This window comes from Centruroides sculpturatus, unplaced genomic scaffold (genome assembly GCF_000671375.1).
Source record: "Centruroides sculpturatus isolate CEXI.00-Female unplaced genomic scaffold, Cexi_2.0 scaffold16, whole genome shotgun sequence".
Taxonomy (NCBI): Eukaryota; Metazoa; Arthropoda; class Arachnida; order Scorpiones; family Buthidae; genus Centruroides; species Centruroides sculpturatus.
Genome location: NW_019384548.1, coordinates 1,078,480 through 1,103,027, shown reverse-complemented (window position 1 = coordinate 1,103,027; position 24,548 = coordinate 1,078,480). Strand labels below are relative to the sequence as shown.

At 31.4% G+C, this 24,548-nt stretch overlaps 1 protein-coding gene across 1 annotated transcript in view; it reads right to left on the bottom strand.

The window, feature by feature from the left end:
• The window catches only part of LOC111623582 (flap endonuclease 1-like), a 55,953-nt gene extending 31,671 nt beyond the window's left edge, over positions 1–24,282 (bottom strand). The window contains exons 1-5 of the mRNA XM_023366209.1: positions 24,128–24,282; positions 14,607–14,709; positions 14,437–14,539; positions 11,621–11,684; positions 3,268–3,377 (exon numbers count right to left, since the gene is read on the bottom strand). Of these exons, the coding sequence (XP_023221977.1) occupies positions 3,268–3,377; positions 11,621–11,684; positions 14,437–14,539; positions 14,607–14,709; positions 24,128–24,209 (462 nt within the window). The 5' untranslated portion in view covers positions 24,210–24,282. The remainder of the gene's footprint in view (positions 1–3,267; positions 3,378–11,620; positions 11,685–14,436; positions 14,540–14,606; positions 14,710–24,127) is intronic.
• Between the last annotated feature and the right edge of the window lie 266 nt (positions 24,283–24,548).

Genomic DNA, 24,548 nt, shown 5'->3' with positions numbered 1-24,548 from the left:
ATGATTAAATCATAGCATTAAATATTTGAAAGAGGCAGTATAGGAGCTATATGTTTCAATGTTGTCACATTGTTTAAAATTTACTAAAACCATTGTTAATGTGGATTAGCTTATTTTTAATACACATCACAAAATTATACAGCATTTCCTAATTTTGAGTAAGGATGTTGTTACTGCCATTAATGCATATTTTGCAGACCTTGACAAAAACTACCTTTTCAATGGTATAAAAACGTGCTAGATCAAGTGTATAGCTCTCAATATAAAATTGAGAATTTGAAAAATAAAATTGATGTTTTCCAAAAAAAGCAAGTGTGTTTAACTTGCTAAAAAAAGCAAGTTAAACACACAATTTTTTGTATATTTATGTACCATATTTATCAAATAATTGCTACAATAAGCAATTATTTGATAAATATGGTAAAAAAAAATACCATATTTATCAAATAATTGCTTATTGTAGCAATTAAGAACATTTCAAAAAAGAAAAAAAATTTCTAAGGATGGTATTAAACATACATTAGAATTTAGAAATAAATACATTACAGTAATATTCTTGAAATATTTAAAATTCTATCAATTTGTTTATAGCTCTTCACTTGAAATCTTATGTAATCTGTTGCTGTAATATCATTTTTTAAGATATTATACATATATACAAAGTTTCTAAATATCTACATACACACACTTAACATTAAATATTAGTTGCTCTAATAACAACCAAATATTATTAAAAAATATATACATTTTATAAGTAATAGAAACTTTTTAGATCAATTTCATTTATGATTACTAAAAATTTTTAAAATTATTATGATATATAAGAATTTGTTACCAAACAAATTTTAATATTACTTACTTCACTATCCATAGGAATTATAACTGTTACATTTTATATTTTCTTTCTCATTTCTGCTGGTATTTCACTATATATTCTGAGGAGTTTAGATTGTTTCTTTGTACTCTTATATTCTTCAAATGTAAGATCATTAATAAATTTTATTTCATAAATCATTGCTCTTTTTAATTTAACAATATATACAAAGAATCACAAACTTGTCTGTTTTTTATTTTCACTTGGGGTGCAAAGTACTCTAAAATATTTATTTGAGTAAAATCTATTAACATTAATAGTGACTTGAATAGTGATACAACTATTATGTTGGTTGTATGTATCTGACAACACATAGCAGTGATGTCATGTGGGTAACATCCATTAACCACAGATTCTGTGTGATAAACAAACAATGCACAACAGTAACACTAGCAGCATGAAAAGAAAATGTACTAATGTTTTCGTCTATATAAACGATTTTTGTTAGCCATATTGTTCTATTTGTTCTATATCGTTTTTACCTGATGATGTCTATTTTTATATAAACGAAAATGTTAGTACACTTTCTTTTCATACTGGTGGTGCTGTGTGTTTATATAATCCCAGTTTTGGAGAGATACTGATTCTGTGACATTCTATGAAACATTAAAAACTGTACTTAAATATTAATACTTGTAATGCAATAAAATATTATATATTTTTTAAAATATTTATTTTAATTTGAAATTTTTTTTCTGATAATATATTTGATATTCCTTCTCAACCATACTATTTTGTTTTCTGTAAGAAGTCTTATTTTACTCAAACTTTTATCAGATTACTCCTTATATCAAATATAATTAAAAATTTACACACATACACATACCTGCAATATATTAATCTCAAAAATTAGTTTTTGTATTTATAGAGCAATTACATTAGTAATTTTAATTAAACTAATGCTTCCAACTTCATAAACCCATCTTCAGGTTATGTAGCTTGCAGAACATCAAATTTGAATTTTATTTATATATTTTACTATCTGATATTCTATTTTGCAAGTTATATAATTTGATGATGACATTTAAAAAATTACATATATTCATTTAATTAAAATTTTATGATAGATTCTTAAAGTAATTGCTTTACTCTCATTTGGCTCTATCAGAATATTACAATGGGTGATCGGTTAACGAACAGTTCTGATAGCGAATAAATCAGATAACGAACACTTTCGCGAAAGATTTTTTATGATCGGACAACGAACACATGCTCTGATAACGAACACTTAACTGAACAAACATAAAAAGAAGCAATGGAAAATAACGAATATTGATTGATTTTTCCTTGTCTTCAGGTAACAAATCGAAACCTTTCAAAGCGCAGGAGACATCAACATCGACGCTCAACCTGATACCGATCAGATATTATTCTTCCAAATTTTGAAACTCTCCCTTGTAATTCCAGCTTTTTGTTTATCTTTCTAACAAATAATTTTTTATAGTATTCGTGAGACTGTCAGACGGGCACTTGTTAAGTTTTGCGTCGGAATTTATTTACAAAAGGTGAAAGTTTAACTGTCCCATCGGATAATCATTAATGTTTTAATACAAATTTCAAATTTCATCCGGGCCTTACATTTAAATAATGTTTTGTGGGCTAGTTGATTTCTGTTCTCTGAATTTTTGTAAATGCTTTTCTGGACTTTTTATTTAAAAAAGAAACTGATAATATTATGGAGCCTAAAAAGAGGAGTGTCAAGAACTGTGCTCACCATAGAAACCAAGCAAGAGATAATTGCCAAAGTAGAAAGCGGGCACAAGATGTCTGATATTGCTAGATATATGTCTTGAACAGGTCTACAGTAAGCACAATCTTAGCTATGAAAGATATATCAAGAAGTCTCAAGCTGCTAATGGAGTAATGAAAATCACATCTGAAAAATAAAGAGCATTTTAGAGCTCATAATGGAACCTGAAACTGATCTGACGACAGAAGCACTCCAGGGATGTCAGAACAATGATCATCCAAGTGGCATCCAAACCAGAATAAGGTTAATGGGATTGGGGATCTCTACAATTACAATGCTATTAATTACTTCTGAAAAATCCTGAAGAAAAGAGAAAAGCAATCAACATTGGACAGATTCTTTAACCCCCACAAACAGAAAAAACATGACTAATAAAAATGCAAGACTGTATATATATATATGTATTTTTACTATTACATATAAATAAATGTAGTAAAAGTATATATTTTTTATTTTTTGGAGTCTCCAGAACGAATTAATCAAATTCCCATAAAAACCTATGATAAATCGATAATTGGTTAACGAACAATTCAGATAACGAACAAAGTCTTGGACCGGATTATGTTCGTTAACCGATCACCCACTGCATTTGTATTTTTGACATTTTTTTTTAAAGAAATAAATACTACATATAAATTCTTACTTCTATGTAAGGGATGCCCATGAGTTGCAATAATGTTTTACAGTCTTCATTATGCTGACGAGTTACTTTAACCAATCTTCTAGTAAATTTACTCACTTCTTCAATATTGCCTATGAATAAGAATTTTTAAGATAAAGGATTTGTAACCATTATTTCTAAAGATAAAAACTGAAGTACAGTAGAACCTCCATTATCCGGACCTCCATTATCCGGATTTTCGATTATCCGGATTGTTCAAAATAAACAAAAATTTTACGAATTTGCTGATCTGCACTTGGCGAATTACGACACTGTTTATGTACGTGATGGAATGCATAACTTTTTTTGTTTCAATAACGTCTCACCCAGCACAGTGGTCGTAAACTCTTAAATATATTTTACGTCGTAATAAAAATATAACTTGACATACGTATTTATAAATAATTTATTTTCAAATTACATCATTTCTATGACCAAGGGCAGCGTAAGGCATGGGCGACGTGGGCCACCGCCTACGCCTCGCGGTCCGAAGGGCCTCGCGCCTCGAAAGTTTATGCATTACTTAAAAGCCGCGAACGCGACGAAAAAATTTTACTCGTCATAAAACGATAAATAGTTTATCAAATTTTTATTCGTAAAAATGCAGTTTCAACTGTTTTTTATTTTATAAAATCTGTCTTCTTGCGCCACCAGAGGGCCTTTTAAACAATAGGTAGTCTGTTAGCGTTGGTCAGTAGTAGTCCAAATTCAATATGAACGTTTGTTTCTTGAAAATTTGATCACGATTTAAATACAGTATTTACTTTTAATATTGCCGATATGTCATCGAAAAGAAAACGTGTTGTATTATCATTAAAAGACAAATTAAAGTATTTGTTTCGATTATCCGGATTTTCCCTTATCCGGACTACCTTCATCCCCAATTAGTCCGGATAATCGAGGTTCTACTGTATATAAAATATTTTAATTAAAATTTAATAATATAATAATAAAAAAATTGTTTTAGAAAAATAACACAAGTTATAATGACTTTATATTCATTCATTTTAAAACATTAAAACATTTCATATTAAACACAATAAAATAGTTTCATTGGTATAATTATAAACATTTGAAATTTTAACCAAAATATTAATAAAATATAAAAAAAGAAATTAACTAAAGTATAACTTTACCTTTGTAAAAATTATAGTTTACATAAAGATGAAAATTAGTGCAAGATTTTATCTTAATATCATATTTTTTCTGTTATATCTAAGGAACAATTTTAACTTTATAAATTAGATTGATAAAATAGCTTTTTAGGTGACAGAAATACAGAATTAAACAAGAAAAAACTAAATAATAGTCTTTAAAACAGTAGAAAATTGTCACAAAGATACATAATTCTAATATTAACTCATTCTATTTCAATTTTAATGTACTTTTATTTTTATATGCATTTTTTAAAACAAATTTTTAGTATACCATGCTACATTATAGTAATGTATGTAAAAGTAAAAATAAATTCTCTTTCAATTATAACAAAATCAAGCAAATAAAAAATTTAATAGTATGTTCATACATTTAAGTAAACTCTTAATAATATTCATCACAAAATTTAAAATATTACAATATAGTTTATCAGAAATAAAATACAAAAAGTAATTTTATGACATACAGAAAATCCCCATTAATTTGAACTTGGATAGTTCAAAACTGTACTTTTTTCCCAGCTGGGGATATAGAGATTTACACTTTAAAGAATTTGGTTAGTTTGAAATACAGCCAATTCGAAATTTGAAATGAAAATTTTGTCCAAACTGAAATATGTGTATGTTAATTTGTTCATTCAGATCAAAGTACCTCCATACTATAATAGAACAACAGACCAAAAACAACTCTAATCTGGTCAATAAGGCTTTACAGTAACACATTTTCAGGTGTCACCTTCCTACCCTTTTTTTCCTCTTATTTCATAAGATATGGCTGGGTTTTGGGATTGCAAGATTGGGCTACAAGAAGCAGATTGAGATATTTGTAGGGCTCTAGGCCACTGGTTCCCAATTAGTGGTACGCGTACCCCTGGAGGTACGCGAAATTGCGTGAAGGGGTACGCGCGGCAATCTAAAATCGGTCGATTTAAAATTTAAATGCATGAGATGAAGCAATCAAAAAAATAATGGAGGGACCATCAAAAATTCTGCAATTTACAGCATGATATCGAATGCACAAATTCATTTATTTATAACTAAAAATATTCTCGAAATTACATTTAAAAAATGCATTTGTGACAATACCTAAATGAAATTCTTACGCAAGAAACAAAAAGTGTACAATTAACACAATTTGTGTTAATTGCACACTTTTTGTTAATTGTACAATTATCACTATCATCGTGTCAACGAAGCTGCAATAAAATATTTACTACCATTTTGCACAACATACCTCTGCGAGAGCAGATTTTCGGCCGTGACAAACACGATAACTAAACATTATCACCGACTTCAACTCGAAGATGACTCGAGAGTGAAGCTGACCAAAAAGCAACCAGATTTTACAAAGTTGTGCAAAGAAAATCGTGCACATTTTTGCATTAAAATTAAATAACCTTATGTTATTTTCATTATTATTAGAATTGTATTTTAAAGGTAATAAATGTAAAAAAAAAACTTATTCTATCACTAGCTGTCTACCCACAGCTTCGCCCGCATTATATTGAATTTTCTCGTGGGAGTAAGATATTTTCTCGCAGTAAAATGTAGCCTATGTCCATCTCCAACATGTAAGCTATCTCTGTGCCAAATTTTATTAAAACCTGTTCAGCGGTTTAGACGTGAAAAGGTGACAGACAGACAGCATTATCTTCAAATTTATAATATTAGTATGGATTAATATGAATTTCTGCTATAAGGGGTATGCAAGTTTGAGCTCTTTCTTGAAGTGGTACACAGGAAAAACTAATTGGGAACCACTGCTCTAGGCTATTAAATTTGGGCAACTTACTACTTTTTGGACCACTTTAAAAATAATTTAAATTACGTTTTGAGGAATTCTGCTTTACTTTTTATAAAACCTATCTGGCAACCTGTGAGGTTCTTGCCAGACACATGTTGTTTACTTGCATGCTATATATATAAATAACAAAGCATCCATTTGCAATATATATATGTTACTGTAAAAGACTGAAATTAAAGAATGTTGATATTCTCCGGTGAATGTAAATACATCAGTGAAAGACCAAATATTTGGTTATATTATTATACATTTGAACAGTTGCCAGTGTATGTCGACAAGCACAGATAAGCTTTGGTGGAGGTCAAAACGACACCCGAGAAGCCAATGTCAACAAAGAGGCAACAGTCTGTTGCCAAATCCTTTGTGGGTAGCTGGAAGTAGGACAAGGTTGTACCTCTTTTCCCGGCAACAGTTTGGTGTAAACCGCCCACTTTGTCACTGGATGGCGTGTTTGTTTTTTTGATCCCATGAGGTGGGGATTGTTTTGTCAGGTAGAGTGGTGGAGGATGAGAAGGGTCGTCGGCAATATCCAAATAAAAGATACCATTAACAAATCAGTTCGTAATTTGTAAAGAAAAGTTACTTTCCATAGATGAGATTTCTTCTCAAGAAATATCACTGACAGAAGCAGCTGCAGCAAATTCGAAAAGTGGAGGGCAAGGCTATACACTCTGTCATCGCAAAAAGAAGTGTTCCATAAATAAATGCAGTTGTAAAAGCAAGGGACTCTTGTGCAATTCAAAGTGCCATAACAGTTTAAGTTGTTGCAATAAATAACATTGTATAACGTTAATCACATAATTTATGTGTAAGTTTATTATTGTATTATTTTCTTTAATGATTTAGAATGTATTGTTCATTTTAGGTTCAATAGTTTATTTACATGTACTGTTACTTAAACTTTCTCCTATTTTGACATATTAAAAAGTTGCATTTTTGTTTTAACGTAATAAAAATATTTTTATTCAACATTCACCATCAGTGCATGCTGAATGTCGACATTTGCCGGTGTAAGTGAGAAATAACAATATTTAGCAAATATTTCGTATATACATGAAACGACTGTGTGAATGCTGACATTCACTGAAGAATGTTGACATTTGCCAGATATCAGTCATTCACAGTAACATACATGCTGCAAATGCATGCTCAGCTGATACTGGTTCCAAGTGCTATGCCAGACTAAAGTCAAGGCATAGCTACCCGAACAAGTATTACATTAAGCCTCTGTGTTATTGGTATGTGTCAACATCTAGAAACTTCCTAACAATGTGACATGTGTTCAATATTGCATATTTTTGTAGTGCCATGTATATGTTTTTATTAAGGTTTAATGTTTCCAGACTTTTGTGTAGTGTATAGTACATGGTATAACACCAGTGAAAGAGAGGACAACAGGTACAATAAATACCTTATCCATTCTCCATATCTGTCTTATTTCTTGTGTAAGTGGAGTGTACTTGATTTTTTTCAGTGTGAGCATTTTTTATGTTATGAGTGTTTAGAATGGAGATGTCTATTATATAAGCAATCTTACTGCATTTGTCAATAAGAGTGATGTCAGGTCTATTGTTATGAATTGTTTTATCTGTGATTATGGCTCTGTCATAGTATATTGTGTGTGTTTCATTTTCTAAAACTGCCTATGGAGTATATTTGTAGTATGGTACCTGGGTGTTTAATCTGTGTTTGTGTGCAAGCTCTTAGTGTATTACATTTGCTATTTGATTATGTATATGTAAATAGTCTGTTTGTGCCTAAGAGTTTGCAAGCAGAGGTTATATATTATATTGTTTCTGGCAGAATGTGACATTTTATGCACGAGTCATTTGTGAATGATGTAGCCTTCAGAATGTGTTTTCTGTAGTTTTTAGTGTTTATGACCTGATCATAAATGGCAAACATAAAACCCCCAGTCTCTCCAAACTGGCAGCCCCTAGTCAGCCAGTAGTTTTGATGCAGTTTTGTCAGCATAATCCTGAGCTAGGTCATAAGCATACCTGCCACAAAGTGCCCAAAAGACACTTTGAACCCCATGACTGCTTAGGGTTGTATATATTATTAGTGTGTTGAGCTATGTCCATGTGTTCAGAGTTTAAGTTTAAAGGTCTGTGGTTACTGTCTGCCAGAGTTATAACTTAACACACAAATTCACACCTAAATGCTAATTCCTGAAGTAAATGAACAAAAATAAACTTTAATTTTCAAACGTTTTTGGCGTCTTTTAGAGGACCTCATCAGGAAAAATGCATACAACAGAAAAAACAGTTCTATCTTTTGAAAAGTTTTAGTTTTCAAATATAGCTGTGTTCTAATCTTTAAACATTTAAACACTTTTGAATACAAAGATCGTTACATATTACAATATATAAATAAATTGTTTTTTAACTAAAAGCTATAAATAAATTCATTAATAATATAATATATGGTATTGTAAAAGTTAGCCTGATGTTTTAACATATAAATGATTTTTGTGATGACTCAGGATGTATTTTCTTCATAATTGAAGTTTAGACTATTTACAAAAAGTCAAAAATAACTTTTCAAGTCTATCTTTATCCCTTATACATCACCATAGAAGTAACAGTTTTAAAATTGCTTTGAAGAACACTTCTTAAACACAGGTAAAAATTGGTAGAAAACTTCACAATGTCAAAAAAGATCAAGTGTCAGCCTTTTCTAGTAGGTTCTGACACTTTTACAATTAAAAACACAAAAGAATTCTTCATACCATATTATTTTTATCCACTTTTTAAACTGCTTCTGGCCCTCTAGTGGTAGTTATGAGTATCTACATTATTTGCATATGTCATAACCTACAAGAAAAGGCTGACACTTGATCTTTTTTAACATTGTGAAGTTTTCTACCAATTTTTACCTGTGTTTAAGTATTCTTCAAAGCAATTTTAAAACTGTTACTTCTATGGTGGTGTATAAGGGATAAAGATAGACTTGAAAAGTTATTTTTGACTTTTTGTACATAGTCTAAACTTCAATTATGAAGGACATAAATAATGTTCGATAAGGAAAATTGTTTCCTTTACGTTGCCTAAAGCTAAATGCATCATCACACACATCAAAAAATTATCGTTATGCTTTGTGGCATTGTAAATAATATTTCCACAATTGTGGAACCAGAATATAGTTGGAATTAATGCAACCTCCCTTCATGCTCGCTATGAAATTTCAAGAGCCTCCAATGAATGTAAGTCGTGTCAGTCAAAAGCCCTGTGTAAAAGAGCAGCTTCATCCCAACAAGGAGAAACCCCAAGTTCAGTAGCATACTGGGCTAGTGCAGTATTATACTTCCACTCAGACACATCATATTTGTGGTCCGTATCCTAGCTTCTAGTGATCTGTAAGTGGATCTGATGTATGTTATACATCTATCGAAACTTTCATCTTGCAATGGAATGAGGTAAACTCCTGGTGCTTTCTTGTCATCGGATTTGTCTTTTGCATTAGATAAGAGCTGAAAAATGTTCCATTTTCTCTTACAAGTTAAGTGCAAGTTTAAATCCTTAGCAATTCTATTATAAATTTGTTGGAGGGACAGTTCATAAGATATAACAACCCAATTATGCTCTGCATCATTAACTCTCATTTTGGTGGAAATTATTGTAGATAGCTGGTTGGCAGTGAGCCTGTTTATTAAGGACTGGTGGTACCCGTGTGCAGATGCTATACACTTGACGTGATTCAGTTCATTGTAGTTATCAGAAGTTTCCAAGCAATGGGCCCTTGAGACTAGGGCCTGGAATGCTGCTACCTTAAAAGGTCAAGGGTCTGCTGAGTTAGCAGATATGAAAAGAGGACTGTACGTGGGTTTGCGGTAAATAGACTTGGTTATATTTTTATTTGCCATACGAATCTTGACATCCAAATAATTAACTTCTGTGTGACTTTCCTGATCTAACTCTGGTGCTAGGCCATAGGTGTTGTTGTTAAACACTTTTAACACTTCTCCTATATCAGGTTTGGTTTTCTATATAATCAAAATATCATCTACATACCATGTATAGCTTAGGATATTGTATTGTAAGTTCACTAAGATTCTTTCTTCTAATTTTTGTAAAACGAGTTCGCACAGATCCCGAGATAGGGCTACCTATTGGTACTCTCCCTTTTTTTGGATGTAAGTTTGATCATCAAAGTAGAAAAAAGAAGAATAGCATATTAGATGCATCAGTTCTAATATTTGGGAATAGAATCTCTGGACGTTAGGTGTAGTAGTGAGCAAGAAATCTCTTAGCGCACAGAAACATGGTTACAACTGAATGGAAGGGAACATCGATACAAAATCGAATACAGTAAAATATTCGTTCCCATTTAAATTTATATTATGGAGTTTGGTGAGTAGTGTGTTGGAATCAGAGACAGTAAAGCTGTATGCATCAAGATGGCATTGTAACAAGTGAAGGAGAGGTTTCTCTAACAAGAATGTGGGAGATCTGGCTTTATCGATTCCAGTTTATTTTCTAGTTACTTTTATTGTTTAAATAATAGTAGCAACAATTAATAAAAATCATAATATATATTCAAAACAAAAAAAATATTTGACCCAAAAAGAAACAAACCACAACTTTTAGTAGCATGTAGAATATTAAATATAAGCAATCTGTTTTATCATACTCAGTGATGTACATTAAGTACATTTAATCATAGAAAATAGATCTTTATTTTAGGAATGTATTTTTACATCTATACTAATATTATAAAGAGGCAAAGTTTGTAAGTTTGGATATGGGAGGTAATCTCTGAAACTACTCATCCGATTTCAAAAATTCTTTCACCAATATTTAGAATGGAACTTCAGGGTGGACATAGGCTGTATATTATTCCGTTAAATATTCATATAAATTAAAAAATATCATCTAGGATTAAGGCTTTTATGTCCAACAGATGGCACTAACTCCGTGAGTACGATGACCTACGTTTGCATTTCTGTGAGGCATTATGCTTTTCTGTGAGGATGAACTAAAGCAGATCATCTTCTATCTATCTATATAAATAAAAATGTAATGTTCGTTTGTTCCTACCGATTCCTTTCAAATTTTGACACAACGTTGCATTTGAATACGCATGTGTTTTTATATAATATATGTGTTGAAATTCCCCCCACTGGGGTGAGATGGACAGGATTAAGGCTTACCGTGAAGAACTCTGCTTCTATTTTTACTATTTTAGATGCAGTTTTTTTATGTTTTTGATTGTGATTTAATAGAGTACGTCAAGAGAATGTACACTAAGAAGGGATTTTTCGAAAAATCCCAGAGAAGTGTTATACATTTATAATAGATACATTTTGAGCCACAACATCGTGTGGCGGGGTCTGCTAGTTAGTTAATATAGTCATAAATATTGTAAATCAATGTACCTAATTCTTCTGCTTTTTCCAATTGTTTCTGGGCTTCTTCTCTACGTTCTTGTCTTTTTTCTAACTAAAATAATTTAAAAACAAGAGAATTATTATTTTTAGCATGTGAGCATATTTAATGATCTGGCAACAAACCAAATCATTAAATATGTAAGAAAACAACAGCCTTCAAACCAATAATATATATATTGATATATATAAAAAAAGCAATTTTTATAATTTTTAATATTTAATTATAATTCTTATGTTACAGAACTATAAGATAATACAAAAATTTTATGACAATTCTAAAACTTATATGAAAATATATCAATGTTCTAAAATCTAATGATTAAATATAGTGGTACCTTGTACTTCAAATGCTTCAGAGTTCAAACTATCATGCATCAAAATAATGTATTTGAACCATAAACACAAGTCATCTCTTACTGAACTATACAAGCATAATGTCTCATGTTATGTTTGTATAGTTTCAGCTTTTTTTCCCCTTTGTTTTTGGTATGTTTGGTTATATACAATGTGTTATTTTTAATTGATTTTTAATGATTTCTTCCAGCAATTTTTCTCTGTCAACATTTTTTGAATGACCCATAAACTGTTTATCCATTAGTTCAAAATTGTCCAAACAGAACTTTTTAAACTACATTTGCATATTCAAAGCATCTCCACATACATGAACCTTTTTTACTGTTTGTATGACATTATATCCTTTCCAAAATTCATAAAGAGTAGCAAGCCAGATATGCTTTTTATCTGAAGACATTTCCACTTGATTTTATTCAAACAAAATATGAAGTTTGAAGTAAAAAGTTTAAAATAAGTTTATAAACAAAGAATACAATCTCTCATTAGCAATGTGTTAAATTTCATGACTGTTACAATTAAATCATACAACTATGTTAAGTAATGACAGCTGTTAAAAATAGGCAAAAACTTTCTGTTCAACTCAATATAACTTTTACTTATTAACTATGGATACAAAAAGGGTGTGGAAGCAACAAAGTCTAAAAAGAAAGTTGTAGTATCAACAATTGAAATTAAAAAGGAACCTATTGCAAAATATGAGATTGGTACATGTGTGGCAAGTTTGCAACACTTCTAAACTCTTCATGCTACTTCTAATGAGTTTGCCTTTCATTTAATCATCCTACCTAATTATGAGAGCATTTTGAAAAAGTATTGCCTTTTCTTTTCTATTGCAATTACTTTGCTTTAGATTTGGATTTGAAAAAAATTAGAAGCACCAGCTGTAGTTTTCCATTCTGACCATGTACAGTAATACCTTGACTTACGCTACCCCAACTTACATGAACCCGGAGTTACGCGATTTTCAAATCTCATCAATTCATCTTTTTGTTTGAGCACCACGCAACTCTTGATTACTCACTCCCACCACACTATTGTTCAGCATACATGTTCAGACGTGTCACATGGAATCGACACATAGCTATAATTTATTTTGTGTTATTTATTTGTGTTTGTTATATCTACGGAGACTTGAGAGACTCTGTGTGGTGATTTCTTGTAACCATAAATGAATCAAAAGATGAGATAAGATTAACGAAAACATTTATTAGCTTACATACATCCGACTTGGATTTTACACAAATTGTGAAATTATACCCCGACTTACACGGTTATCGCTCGGTCCCACCTATCGTGTAAGTTCGGGGTATCACTGTACTTAAAACAGGAGTAAGCAGATATTGAGATACCCTGTACAATGTGAAACAACTTTAACTCATGACTGCAATTTAGAATTGACATATAACCTGATTCATTGCATAACTTGTACCCCATTTCAGATTAACTTTCAAACACAGATAACCCACAAAATTATTCACATTGTTAGAAATTTATGCCCTAATAATGAACAAACTGGATTGAATATCAAAAATCACAACAATAATCAAAAGTCCAGCAAAAAATAAACTTTTTAATCAATAAATTAATATCAACATCAACAACACATCAACACCAGGGATGTAACTCAACACCTTGTCTGAAACCTGTTACCACTGCATTCTGTGAGTAATAAAGTTTATTACTAACATTTTCAAACTAGAATAGTTCTTCTTCAGGTGAAATATACCAACTAACTAATGGAACACAAAATTAGAATGTGAATATTCAAATTAAATAGAATGTATGTCTGATGAAAGTTGTTATGAAGTATTATAGCATTTTTTAATACCTGCCCTTCATAATGACTTTCATCAGGTATACATTCAATTTAATTTGAATATTCACATTCTAATTTTGTAGTTCCATTAGTTAGTTGGTATATTTCACCTGAAGAAGAACTATTCAACAGTTTGAAAATGTTAGTAATAAACTTTATTATTCACAGAATGCACCAGTACCGGTAACAGGTTCCAGATAAGGTGTTCACTCAATAAACTAATGTTTTCAACTGATTTTATCAGCCATTGTCAGGTTTAAAACAAAATTAACAACAAACAAAGTAGAATTTACAAAATTTGAGCTATTTATAAATAATTGTTCCATTTAGTTCAAATTTTCTAAATTCTATTTTATGTTCATTATTAATTCTGTTCTAAACCTGACAATGACCAATAAAATTGATTGAAAATGTCAGTTTATTGATTAAAGTTTATTTTTTGCTGGACTTTTGGTTGTGATTTTTTGATGCCGTAATAATATAATTCAATTATTTTTTCTTCTTTCTAAGAGACTGCTCTTTGATTGACTCAGTTTTCTTGCAGAGAAAACAGATTAAAAATGGTATAATAAAATGAAAAAAAAATCATCACATTAAATAAAATTTTATTTTTATAATTATTTTTCATACTTACTTCTTCATTTTTCATTGTAGGTGGTTTACCATCAAATATATATACTGGTTTAATTCCATTTTCAACCATACGAATTGTTCTGTAGAACAGTCCTACTAAGTGACTAAATATTAAAATGAAAAACTTTTAATAATCAAATTGTATGATATTATTATTTAATTTCGTAATACCTTGTTGTTTCTCCTTCGCTATTTGTCAACACATTTGTTTCTTGGCGCACTGCTATAAGAAACTGATAGATACTCATCGAGGCATCAATAGCAATTTTTCGTCCTTTAAAACAAAATAAATAATCGTAAAAACATCAGAATATCAATTTGAAAATATAACTAATATTTGCTATTTCCATTTCACTTCAAACCATGATAGATAGTGTGAGAGCCCAGAATAAGTGAACATTATTTGACTATAAAACTTTTTCACATTCATTTCATAAAGAATAAGGCTTAAACAAATTATCTCATATGTGAAGCAAATTCTATATTTTTTCCCAACACTTAATAAAAAACTCTGGAAGGATATGATCATATGTTTCTCTGGATTCACTTCCTTTCAAAGGTGACACATCTTCCTAATGTGTCACCTGGAACCTACAATCGAAATTCAACCATTGGCCTTGACTTATAACATTTCCAAATAAGGGAATGAGAAGAAACTGGAAGGACCCCCTAATAAAAAGAAGAGGATTGATGATGATTGCAGTTTGTCGTCATCGGTAGTTCGCCATGTCTTGACTCGTGTTCTTTCCCGATATTTGGATATCACCTTGTTACCCATCTCCTACTTATCTCAAGACACCAAGACTTTGGCAACTTTCTCAACACTTCAATTCGGCTCATTGAAAGTTCCTGAACGAACAATCCTGCAGACCAAAAATTCACTGATCCTTCAATTTAAGAATTCGAAAGAATCAACCTTCTCGATTTGACCAAGGCATTTATCAACTTGCGGACAATTGTGAACTCTCTCTCTCATGGTTAGGGCCTGCAATAAATGCTTATGTCAGATAACTAGCATCTAGCTAAACTCCTTATAAGTCATTATAACTCATGTATATAGATGAAAAATGCTTATGTAAATAAACAGGTATTGTTAAATGTTAATCTTGTAGTTGAGTGCATTTCTTCCACCGGTTGTCTCTCAATCTTTCTCATCCTGGATCCAACTGCCTACAAGTATGACCATCCACGCACGAACCTAATAACTAACAGCCATCGCAATTTCTGTGTCTGTTGAGACATAGTGGTGTCAGTCCTGATGTGGCATCAAAGAGGAGCTGACCCTGCGATCACAATAGGTTACAGCAATCTTTTAATTGACACAGTTAATGCATTAAACAAAACAGAATGCTAATCAAATAATATAATTGATACAAATTAATCTAATTAATTACAAGACTTTCAAAATGTTTACTAACTTTTGCTTTTTATTAATGTGTGGCCGTCGGCCATAGTTTTATATATATTTTTGTTAATTTTAGTTAGGCTTAGTATCTCCTCTGTTCTTTTGTCTTAACTGTTCTAGAACTTTCTCCCTTAATCCCTATTCCCTCGGGTGACATCACCGATTCTGTGAAACANCCTTAAGGCCATCCTTCGACTAGACACTGGATCTCTCGATCCGTGAACTCCAGAGAACAGATCTCATTGATCTGTGCCGATTAAGTGGTACATCAAATCTCTATTAATACAAATAGCACTTCACCACTATCTTATGTAATGGAGGTCTCTTGGGATGATGCGAAGGTTATTAGGCCTGTGAATGATATAAAATAGTCTAAAACACATGAAAGTCATGGAAATTTATGAGGTTAATTAATTAATAGAAATCTTGAATGTGTTAACTACCATGATGCTTACTCTTTATCCATGTGTGGAAATTACTTTATGAAATCTAGCTTTGTTAAATATTTGTTGCAGTTTATTGTTAATGTTAACAACCAAATTTATTATTGTTTTATACCCTTTCCTATATTTTATTTGTATTTCATAGTTAAATTTTTTGTTTTATTTTTTGTTATTTATATTTTAACATTAAATTTAAATTGTTTTTTGTTCTATTTGTTTTAAATTTTGTATGTTTGCTTATTGCTTTTGTTCATTAAAAATACTTGATGGAGTAAGTTTAAGGTGTGGATTATTTATTTGTACTTCAGATTTATTTATGCTTCTTAATCAGTCTGAAGATAATGCAGTGCACAACTATACTGTGTTAAGATTGATTGAAAAACCTGCAAAAAACATTAATGAGCAAATTATTGCACAAAATCAACATTCATATAATAATTATTTTCGGATGTGTGTTGTATACATATGACTACACATGCATGAAATATAGTAGGCCTGATTAGTATCAGACACTTCTGGATTATTGGCTATTTTTCAAACAGTTTCAGATCACTGAATATTCCAGATTATCAGTATTAATTAACAAACTTCTACTGTACAATTCTTTTTGCTAGTTATGCTTTGCTCTGGATCCAGCATAATACTAGGGATAGTATCAGTCAAATAAGACACAATCACTAACAGCAATAATTATAATTAATAAATGTTTAAGTTACAAATTTTACAATTGTTTTAACATGTTCTTTAATGTCAATCAATAAAATCAGAATTTCTATTAATTGCGTCATATTTATTTATCTACTTAATATTATCAATAAGTCATTATCATCAGTAGAGTATTGAAGTGAGTATACTAAGTAGATTCTACTGTATGTCAAATAAATATCTATTTTTATTTTGCATTTAGACTCATATAATATATTAAATTATAGATTCAATCTGAAATCAATGGTGTTAATGAAGAACATTCTGATAATCAGTCCTCAGATATTTCTGATGATGAAATATCAGGTAGTGCGAAACTAACGTGAAAATCGAATTATCACNTTAATTAGTTAGTAATTTTAATAATTTATTTATTTAATAACTTATAAATCTGGAAAATGACCAGCTAAAAGTACAATTTGAATCAATTATTTTTACTGGTTAAAGTTTACCTTAGTAGTCCCAATGGCAGCACTTTGGTTAGGTTATGTTAGATTAAGATGACTACATTTTTAGTAGAAGTTTCCTTTTTTTTCTTTTGTTCAAGAACTACCATGAATCAATAACTAGTAACATTAAACAATTGGTGGCCTCCTGATGGCTCCCCTCTGGGAGGAGTCCGTTGGGAGCACAAACAGTCAGAAGCGTGGCCATTGGGGTTACCAAGGTAAACTTTAACCCTTTTACTTAATATACAAGAGCTGTTCAAAAATATCTGGAACAGAATTTATTATAGAAAAACAAAAGTAATTATCAATTACTAGAAGTTATCTCCTTCAAAGTATGATCCTCCAAGTTGTATGTAGCAATTCTAGCGATCCCTCCACTTTTCCATACATGTTTGATAGGCTTGTTTGGGAATGGCTCACAGCTTCATGTCATGTTCAATTATATCTCTGTAATCTTGATATATCTTCTTTAGGGTACTTTTGAGCTTGCAAGAGGAAGGAGTCACAAGGTGCAAATCTGGTGAGTAAGGTGGATGAGGAACTGTGGGGATGCTGTACATGACTAAAATTTTAGTTGTACCCAAAGTTACATGACACTAGTATGTTGTCATGGTGCAGAAGCTAGTTACAAGAAGACCATTGTGAGGGTGTTTCTGACAAACTGAAAATCAACGGCATTGCAGAATGATTCTGTAGACAGATTGATGATCAAGTCTCATTGATTCATGCCATTGATGGATAGCCATATGTATTGTCATCATCAATTGAAGATTTTTTTTGTCATTTTTAAAATGCGAATACCACTCAAATGTTTTGGACTAAATCTGTTTCTCTGAATGTTTGTTCAAGCATTTCATATGTTTCGGTGCCCATGTTACTAAGTTTAAAATAAAACTTGAAGCAAATATGTTTTCATTCATTTACAACAAGACAGAAATAAAGACATACCTACACTGTAGCTGAACTCAATGACAATTGACTCATGGTGCTGTCACCCAACTGCTCTGACACATGGCATCATGAAATGTAAGAAATATTCAATAAATAAACTTGGGTATCAATATTAGTTCTTTCAATGGCCAGGAAATGACATAATAAAACAAAGAATTACTGAACAAATTAATATGTGCTTTCATGTCAGAAAAGCAGTCCTTACAAGGTCTTGTTACTACTCCAAAAATTATTATTATACAACATTATTTATGTAATACAGCCCCAACCAAAAAAAACCTCAGAAATCATGTTATTTTAATCAATCTCTAGCTTATCCTTCAATAATATCAAACAAAAAAAGTTTTGTATACTTATACAAAACCTTTTTTTTGTTTGACATATACCTCTGGCAGTATATTAATTATTTAGTAATTTTACTTTTGGCTTGTATAAGTGTTCATACGATCATTCATTGTATCAACAAGGGCCACACACTCATTTGGGGTAATTTCATCCCAAATTTGTTTGATATTTTGCTTTTCACCATCCACACTTCCCTGAGGACTTTTTCTCAGGTCTTTTTTTAATTTGATCCCACAAATTTTCTACATGGAATAGGTTGGAATGGCTCAATGGGCATTATAATGTGTTAATATTATGTTGGGCCAGCCAAGCCTTGATGGTTTTAGCAGTATGGTAACTTGCACCATCCTGCTGGAAAATAAAATGTCTATGATGTAATTTTTCTAATGATAGTAATAGGTTTTCCTCAAGAATTTGTTGGTATTATACTGCATTTACTGATCCCTCAATAAAATGCAAATTTCCCACACCTTTGGCTGACATGCAACCCTACACCATAACACTTGCTGGGAATTTTACAGTGCACTGTAGACAGTCACAATGAAATGCCACTTCTTGCTTTCTAATGACCTTTTCTCTATTGCCTCCAAATGCAAACTTCAAACTGCCTCATCACTAAAAACAACTTTCTTCCACTGTTGTTGTGTCTAGCATTGGTGCTCTTTTGGCCCACTTCAATCAGTTTTTTTTATTTGTGTTTCTGTGAGAAGTGGTTTTGTCTTTGTTTAAGAAAACAAATCAAATGTCACAATTATTTAAAAAAAATAATATTTTCTTATCCAATAGAAGCTGTAGTCAAGTTTGTGCAGATGGTTACAAGAAGTTTCTTTTTAACTTTCTTTCCTAACTTTATTCCATTTGTTTGCTAATTCATCAAGTGATGCCCCTCAATTTTTTTTTTACTTATTTCAGAAAGGTGCTTGTGATCAGTGTTTGTTATAGTTGTTGGCCTTCCAGTTGATTTTTCTGGATAAATTTTACCAATTTCCTGATAATTTGAAACAATACCCATACTGAAGAATTACCAATTTTTAATTCCTTTGCAATTTTTCTTAAGAATTTGTCCTGTCTATGTAGGATGATAATTATTTCACATACACCAACACTTACAGCCTTACCAGGTGACATTTTCATTAAACAAATACATCTCAATAACGTTAAAACAGAAAAATATGCAAATATCACGTCTGCTCATTTATATACAGTTGATTCCACTTAATTGGGACACATTGGGACTAATCCATTTTGGCCCAATTAAGCTGCTGCCTCAATTAAACAAATTAATAATAAATTCTATAATAAAATATGTAATAGGGCCTACATAGATAAATAAATAAGTAGGTAAAAAAATAATAATTAGGTACCTATTTTAATGCTTTATTAAACCAAAATACAGGAAATATTTGTACTATAAATTTGCCAGACTCATGACGATAGATAACTGATTCGCATAATGTTAGTGTTGCCAAATATTAGTAGTGACGTACACAAGGGTTGACCATTTGATCCATTCCTGTCGAACAATTTTCCTTTCTTTCTTTTTAGTTAGAACATGTTCTAAGTAAAAAGGGAGAAAGAAAAAGGTTTGTCCAAAAGTCATTTTACAGTCTTCCTTTGAGCACAGTTTCCTTTACTTGAAAATGGGCTACTTTGGCAGGAGTGTCCATAGAATCCACCAACTTGATGCTGGTCTCAACAATCAGATGGCTGCTGTCTGAATCTAGACATAATTATGCACACAATATCTTCCAAGGGAACTTTAGCTGTCTTCCAACTCATACGAGAGACCTCGAAAAATTGTACGGCAATCTTTGTCCCTTCGCTTTTAAGGGGATTGTCCGGTCCAATCCAGAGCAGGGTCAGTAACTCGTGTTCAAGTCCGCCTCAGACAAAATCCCCATGTGATGCATCCCACTATGCTGACCTGAAAAACCGAACTGCCAGAGCAAAAGACAAAATCACTTTGTCTCTGCCAATTTTAGGCCTACCTGACATTAGTGTACATAGTGCCTACATACTTTCAGAAGATTACTAAAATATATCAAAAATTGCTAAATTCCTTTTCCTACTGTCCCAATTAAGCAATTGAATTATGCATTAATTTATTAGTTTGGTTTCCATTCTGAGATTTGGCCCAATTAAATGGAATCGACTGTATTTAGGAACAGGTCATTTAATGTATCGTCAGAGGTACTATTTGTCAGAGATGACTTTTTTTTTGTCACACATGTTTTTAACTGCTCATAACTTTTTTCTTTTTATGTATTATCAACATGAAAATTTTTTAATGTAAAATCTTCAGTTATAATAAAAGTTTACTAGTATAAAATAATTATAAGTGTGCAAAATTTTTGTGTTTGATATTATTGAAGGATGATCTAGAGATTAATTAAAATAACATGCTGTCCAAGGTTTTTTTGGTTGGGGTTGTATTCCTTTGGTTGTAATTTGGTTGGGGTTCATACCATTTTCAATTGTCTGAAATAATTATTTATTCAAAAGTAAACAAAATTTGTACTTATCAGAATGAACCTGTTAACATGTGGGAGCAGCTGTATTGTTGCATTCTTGAAAAACTGAATGTAAACACAGAGTGCTTATTGCTAACACAGAAAGAAACTTTCTTTTTATGCTGCACTGATGCATTTAGTTCATTTACTAAACTTGTCCGTAGTCAAATATCTTCCATGCTTGTCACATCACATCACTTTTATTAGTAATTTCTCTATAAATGAATTCTGTCCAAATATTTTTGATTAGCCCATATACCAGGGGTGGCCAACAGTTTTTGCCCACGGGCTGAACTGGAAAGAAAACTTTTTTCAAGGGCCGAACCAGAGGCTGCCCTAGAAAGATTCTGTGGTGATGCGAGACCTCATTGTGATGTCACCCCGTAGAGACTAAATTGTACATAGGGATTACAGATACATTTTTCACATTATCATACATTATCGACATTCTACGCTGTGCTTAAGTCATTTGTAATGGAGCATTAACTCTAAATGCACAGTGAGTTGTTGACCTTTTTTTAGGCATCAGAATTTTTTGTCGAGCTATTCAGACTTAATTAGCTATTATTGAAAGATTACTTGCAGGCTGCATAAATTTATATAATCTGATCCATATAAACTATGCTATAAACAAAAAATTGTAGGATTATTTACCAAGTGTGCACCGTTCAACTATGCCATTGCTTAAGCTTATTTTTGTTGTGGAGCTTGTCATCGAATGGCACTTGCATGCTTCCTGATAAATTACTTTTTTTGCAAAATATTTCCTGAACTTTGGAGACATCATTAATATAAATATAATTTTNGATAGGTTTTTTTTTTTTACACGCAGTTTTTGGGCTACTAAATTATTGTTACTAGTGTTTAGGTTTTCGTGGATATCCGCAGGAAACTGTATAGGGTATAACGCCCCTTATGGGGAAGTAGACAAGTGAGTTCAAGGCGTTCGGTGTCGATAACCTCTGGCGTCAGAGCGCGAAATCTAGGTCAGGTGTTGCGTCCGCAGGTGAAAAAAGACGGATCGACGTGCGACATTGACCCGGTAAGGGATGGAGAGAGTATTACGCATGCGTTGCTAGTACAAAAAGTAAAAATGTCCCCCAACCGGAGAGGGAAAAAATAGGCCAAGTGTTTTTTTCTTTTCTTCTTCTTCTTCTTCTTCTTCTTTTTAAGTAGCATTTTCTTTTTCAATATATATATAAATATATATACAGGGTGATCGGAAGATGTCTGGCCAAAGTTTAAAGGGAGTTAGAAGGGATGAATATAAAAAGATTTGCAGTACAATGCTTGTCCGGAAATACTGCATGAAGGTGGTAGAGAGCACTGTGTAGGTCAGTCAAAACAAGCCGGCAATGCGGGAAGCTGTCATTCCCCGCTGTGATTTCATACAGCATGCAGCACTTCACGAATGCTAAACTAGCAGATATCCATCTGACATATGGAGCTGCGAATGGAAACGGGAGAGATGTGCAAAGGTTGGGCTTGTTACATTTGTTTGTGTCTCTTTCCTTTTACTTTTCCACTTTCTTTACTCTCCAGGACTTCATGTGGCATTTCCAAACAAGCATTGTACTGCGAATCCTTTTATATTCATCCTCTCTAATCCCCTTTAAATTTTGGCCAGACATTTTCCGATCACCCTGTATACAGTGTAGAGCATTGATTATCTGAAACAATTTGGAACTAGGGTTGTTTGGATAACTGATCATTTACAAAAAAATATATTAAACACAAAACTGTACTGTATATAATTTGTATCACATATCTTACAAATACACACCTTACATAAAATAGTACATTAAAATAGGCCTACAGTATAGGTTGGCAGGGAGAGGGAGAGTGCTGCAGTGCCACAACACTAGTGTTAATTTGAATTTGCCAACTGGAATGCTTTTGGTTAACCAATGTTTTGGTTGATCAGTATTCAGATAATCGTAGCTATTGATCCATCAAACTGAGAAAATTCAAACTGGAAATGCTAAACAATTATCACCAAAACAACCTCATTCTTCCAGCAAATATATTTAATAGTAAGAAATATTTTTGGACAAATTCACACTCCAACTCCAATTTCAGCACACTCGCATTCCATTTCGGAACATTAATTCCCAGATATAAAATATTGTTCTCATGTCACAAAATTAATATTCCAAAACAGAATGCAACCATACTAAACCCAAACCCAGAGTCATATCACAAATCTGCCTGAAAACATCCAACTTACCATTAAATATGTTTGCCGGAAAACAGAATGCAACCATACTAAATCCAAACCCAGAGTCATACCACAAATCTGCCTGAAAACATCCATCCATTAAATATATTTGCCGGAAGGAAAAGGTTGTACTTGGTGATAATTATCGATCCATTACACATTCATTAGATTATTTAAGGTTATTTGAAGTCTCTAATGATTAAATGAGAAATTAATTTTATCAGATGTAGCCAATGATTGAAAGCTATTTTACAAATTAAAAGACTAGTCTATCACATTATAAACAAATATGTACATTTCAGACAATTCTGTCATATTCTGTTGAAAAAATGTCCTAAAAATGAAATCAAATTCTTTTATTTTGAGTATTTTATGTAATTATTCAATTGTTAAGTTGGTAAAATTGCAGTTCTCAATGAGGGGTTATAATCCCCCTATCGGTTCCTTTGACTTTTTTACTCATGACTTATGAGTATGTCTACAGATAAGGTCCCAACCCCTTATTAAGAGCGGCATTTTCGCTATTTAAATGACATATTTTACTTCAGAATGAAAAGAATAGAATTTTTAAAAATCTTTGCATTGTTACTTATATACTTCAAAATATAAACATTGCGTAAGTCCGAGTGTATAAAAATAAAATTAGATATGAAAGTTTCTACTGACCAAAGTAATTCTTAATTTCGTTTTCTTTAACTGCATTGGGAGCGTAATCCGCAATTAATTTAGCTAAACCACGAATTCCCATTTTTCTGACTTCGAACAACAAAAATGGCTACTGAATTTCCCGCTAAAACCTTAAATTAAAATTACTCAATTTATTACGTATAAAAATTAAATTTTAGTTATCTTTAATTAATAAAAGTATTAATTTAATATAATCTGATTGTTATTTTTACATTGTGTAAGGTTTTTTTCATTTTTCTTCAAGACAATTTTTTAGAGGATAATTAATTTTATATATTTAAAAAAGTTTGTGTAAATATAATTAGAATTAATTCAATTTAATTAAATTATATTATGGTCAAAATTGATTTAGTGCGAAACTAACGTGAAAATCGAATTATCACGTTTCCTTCGATCACAA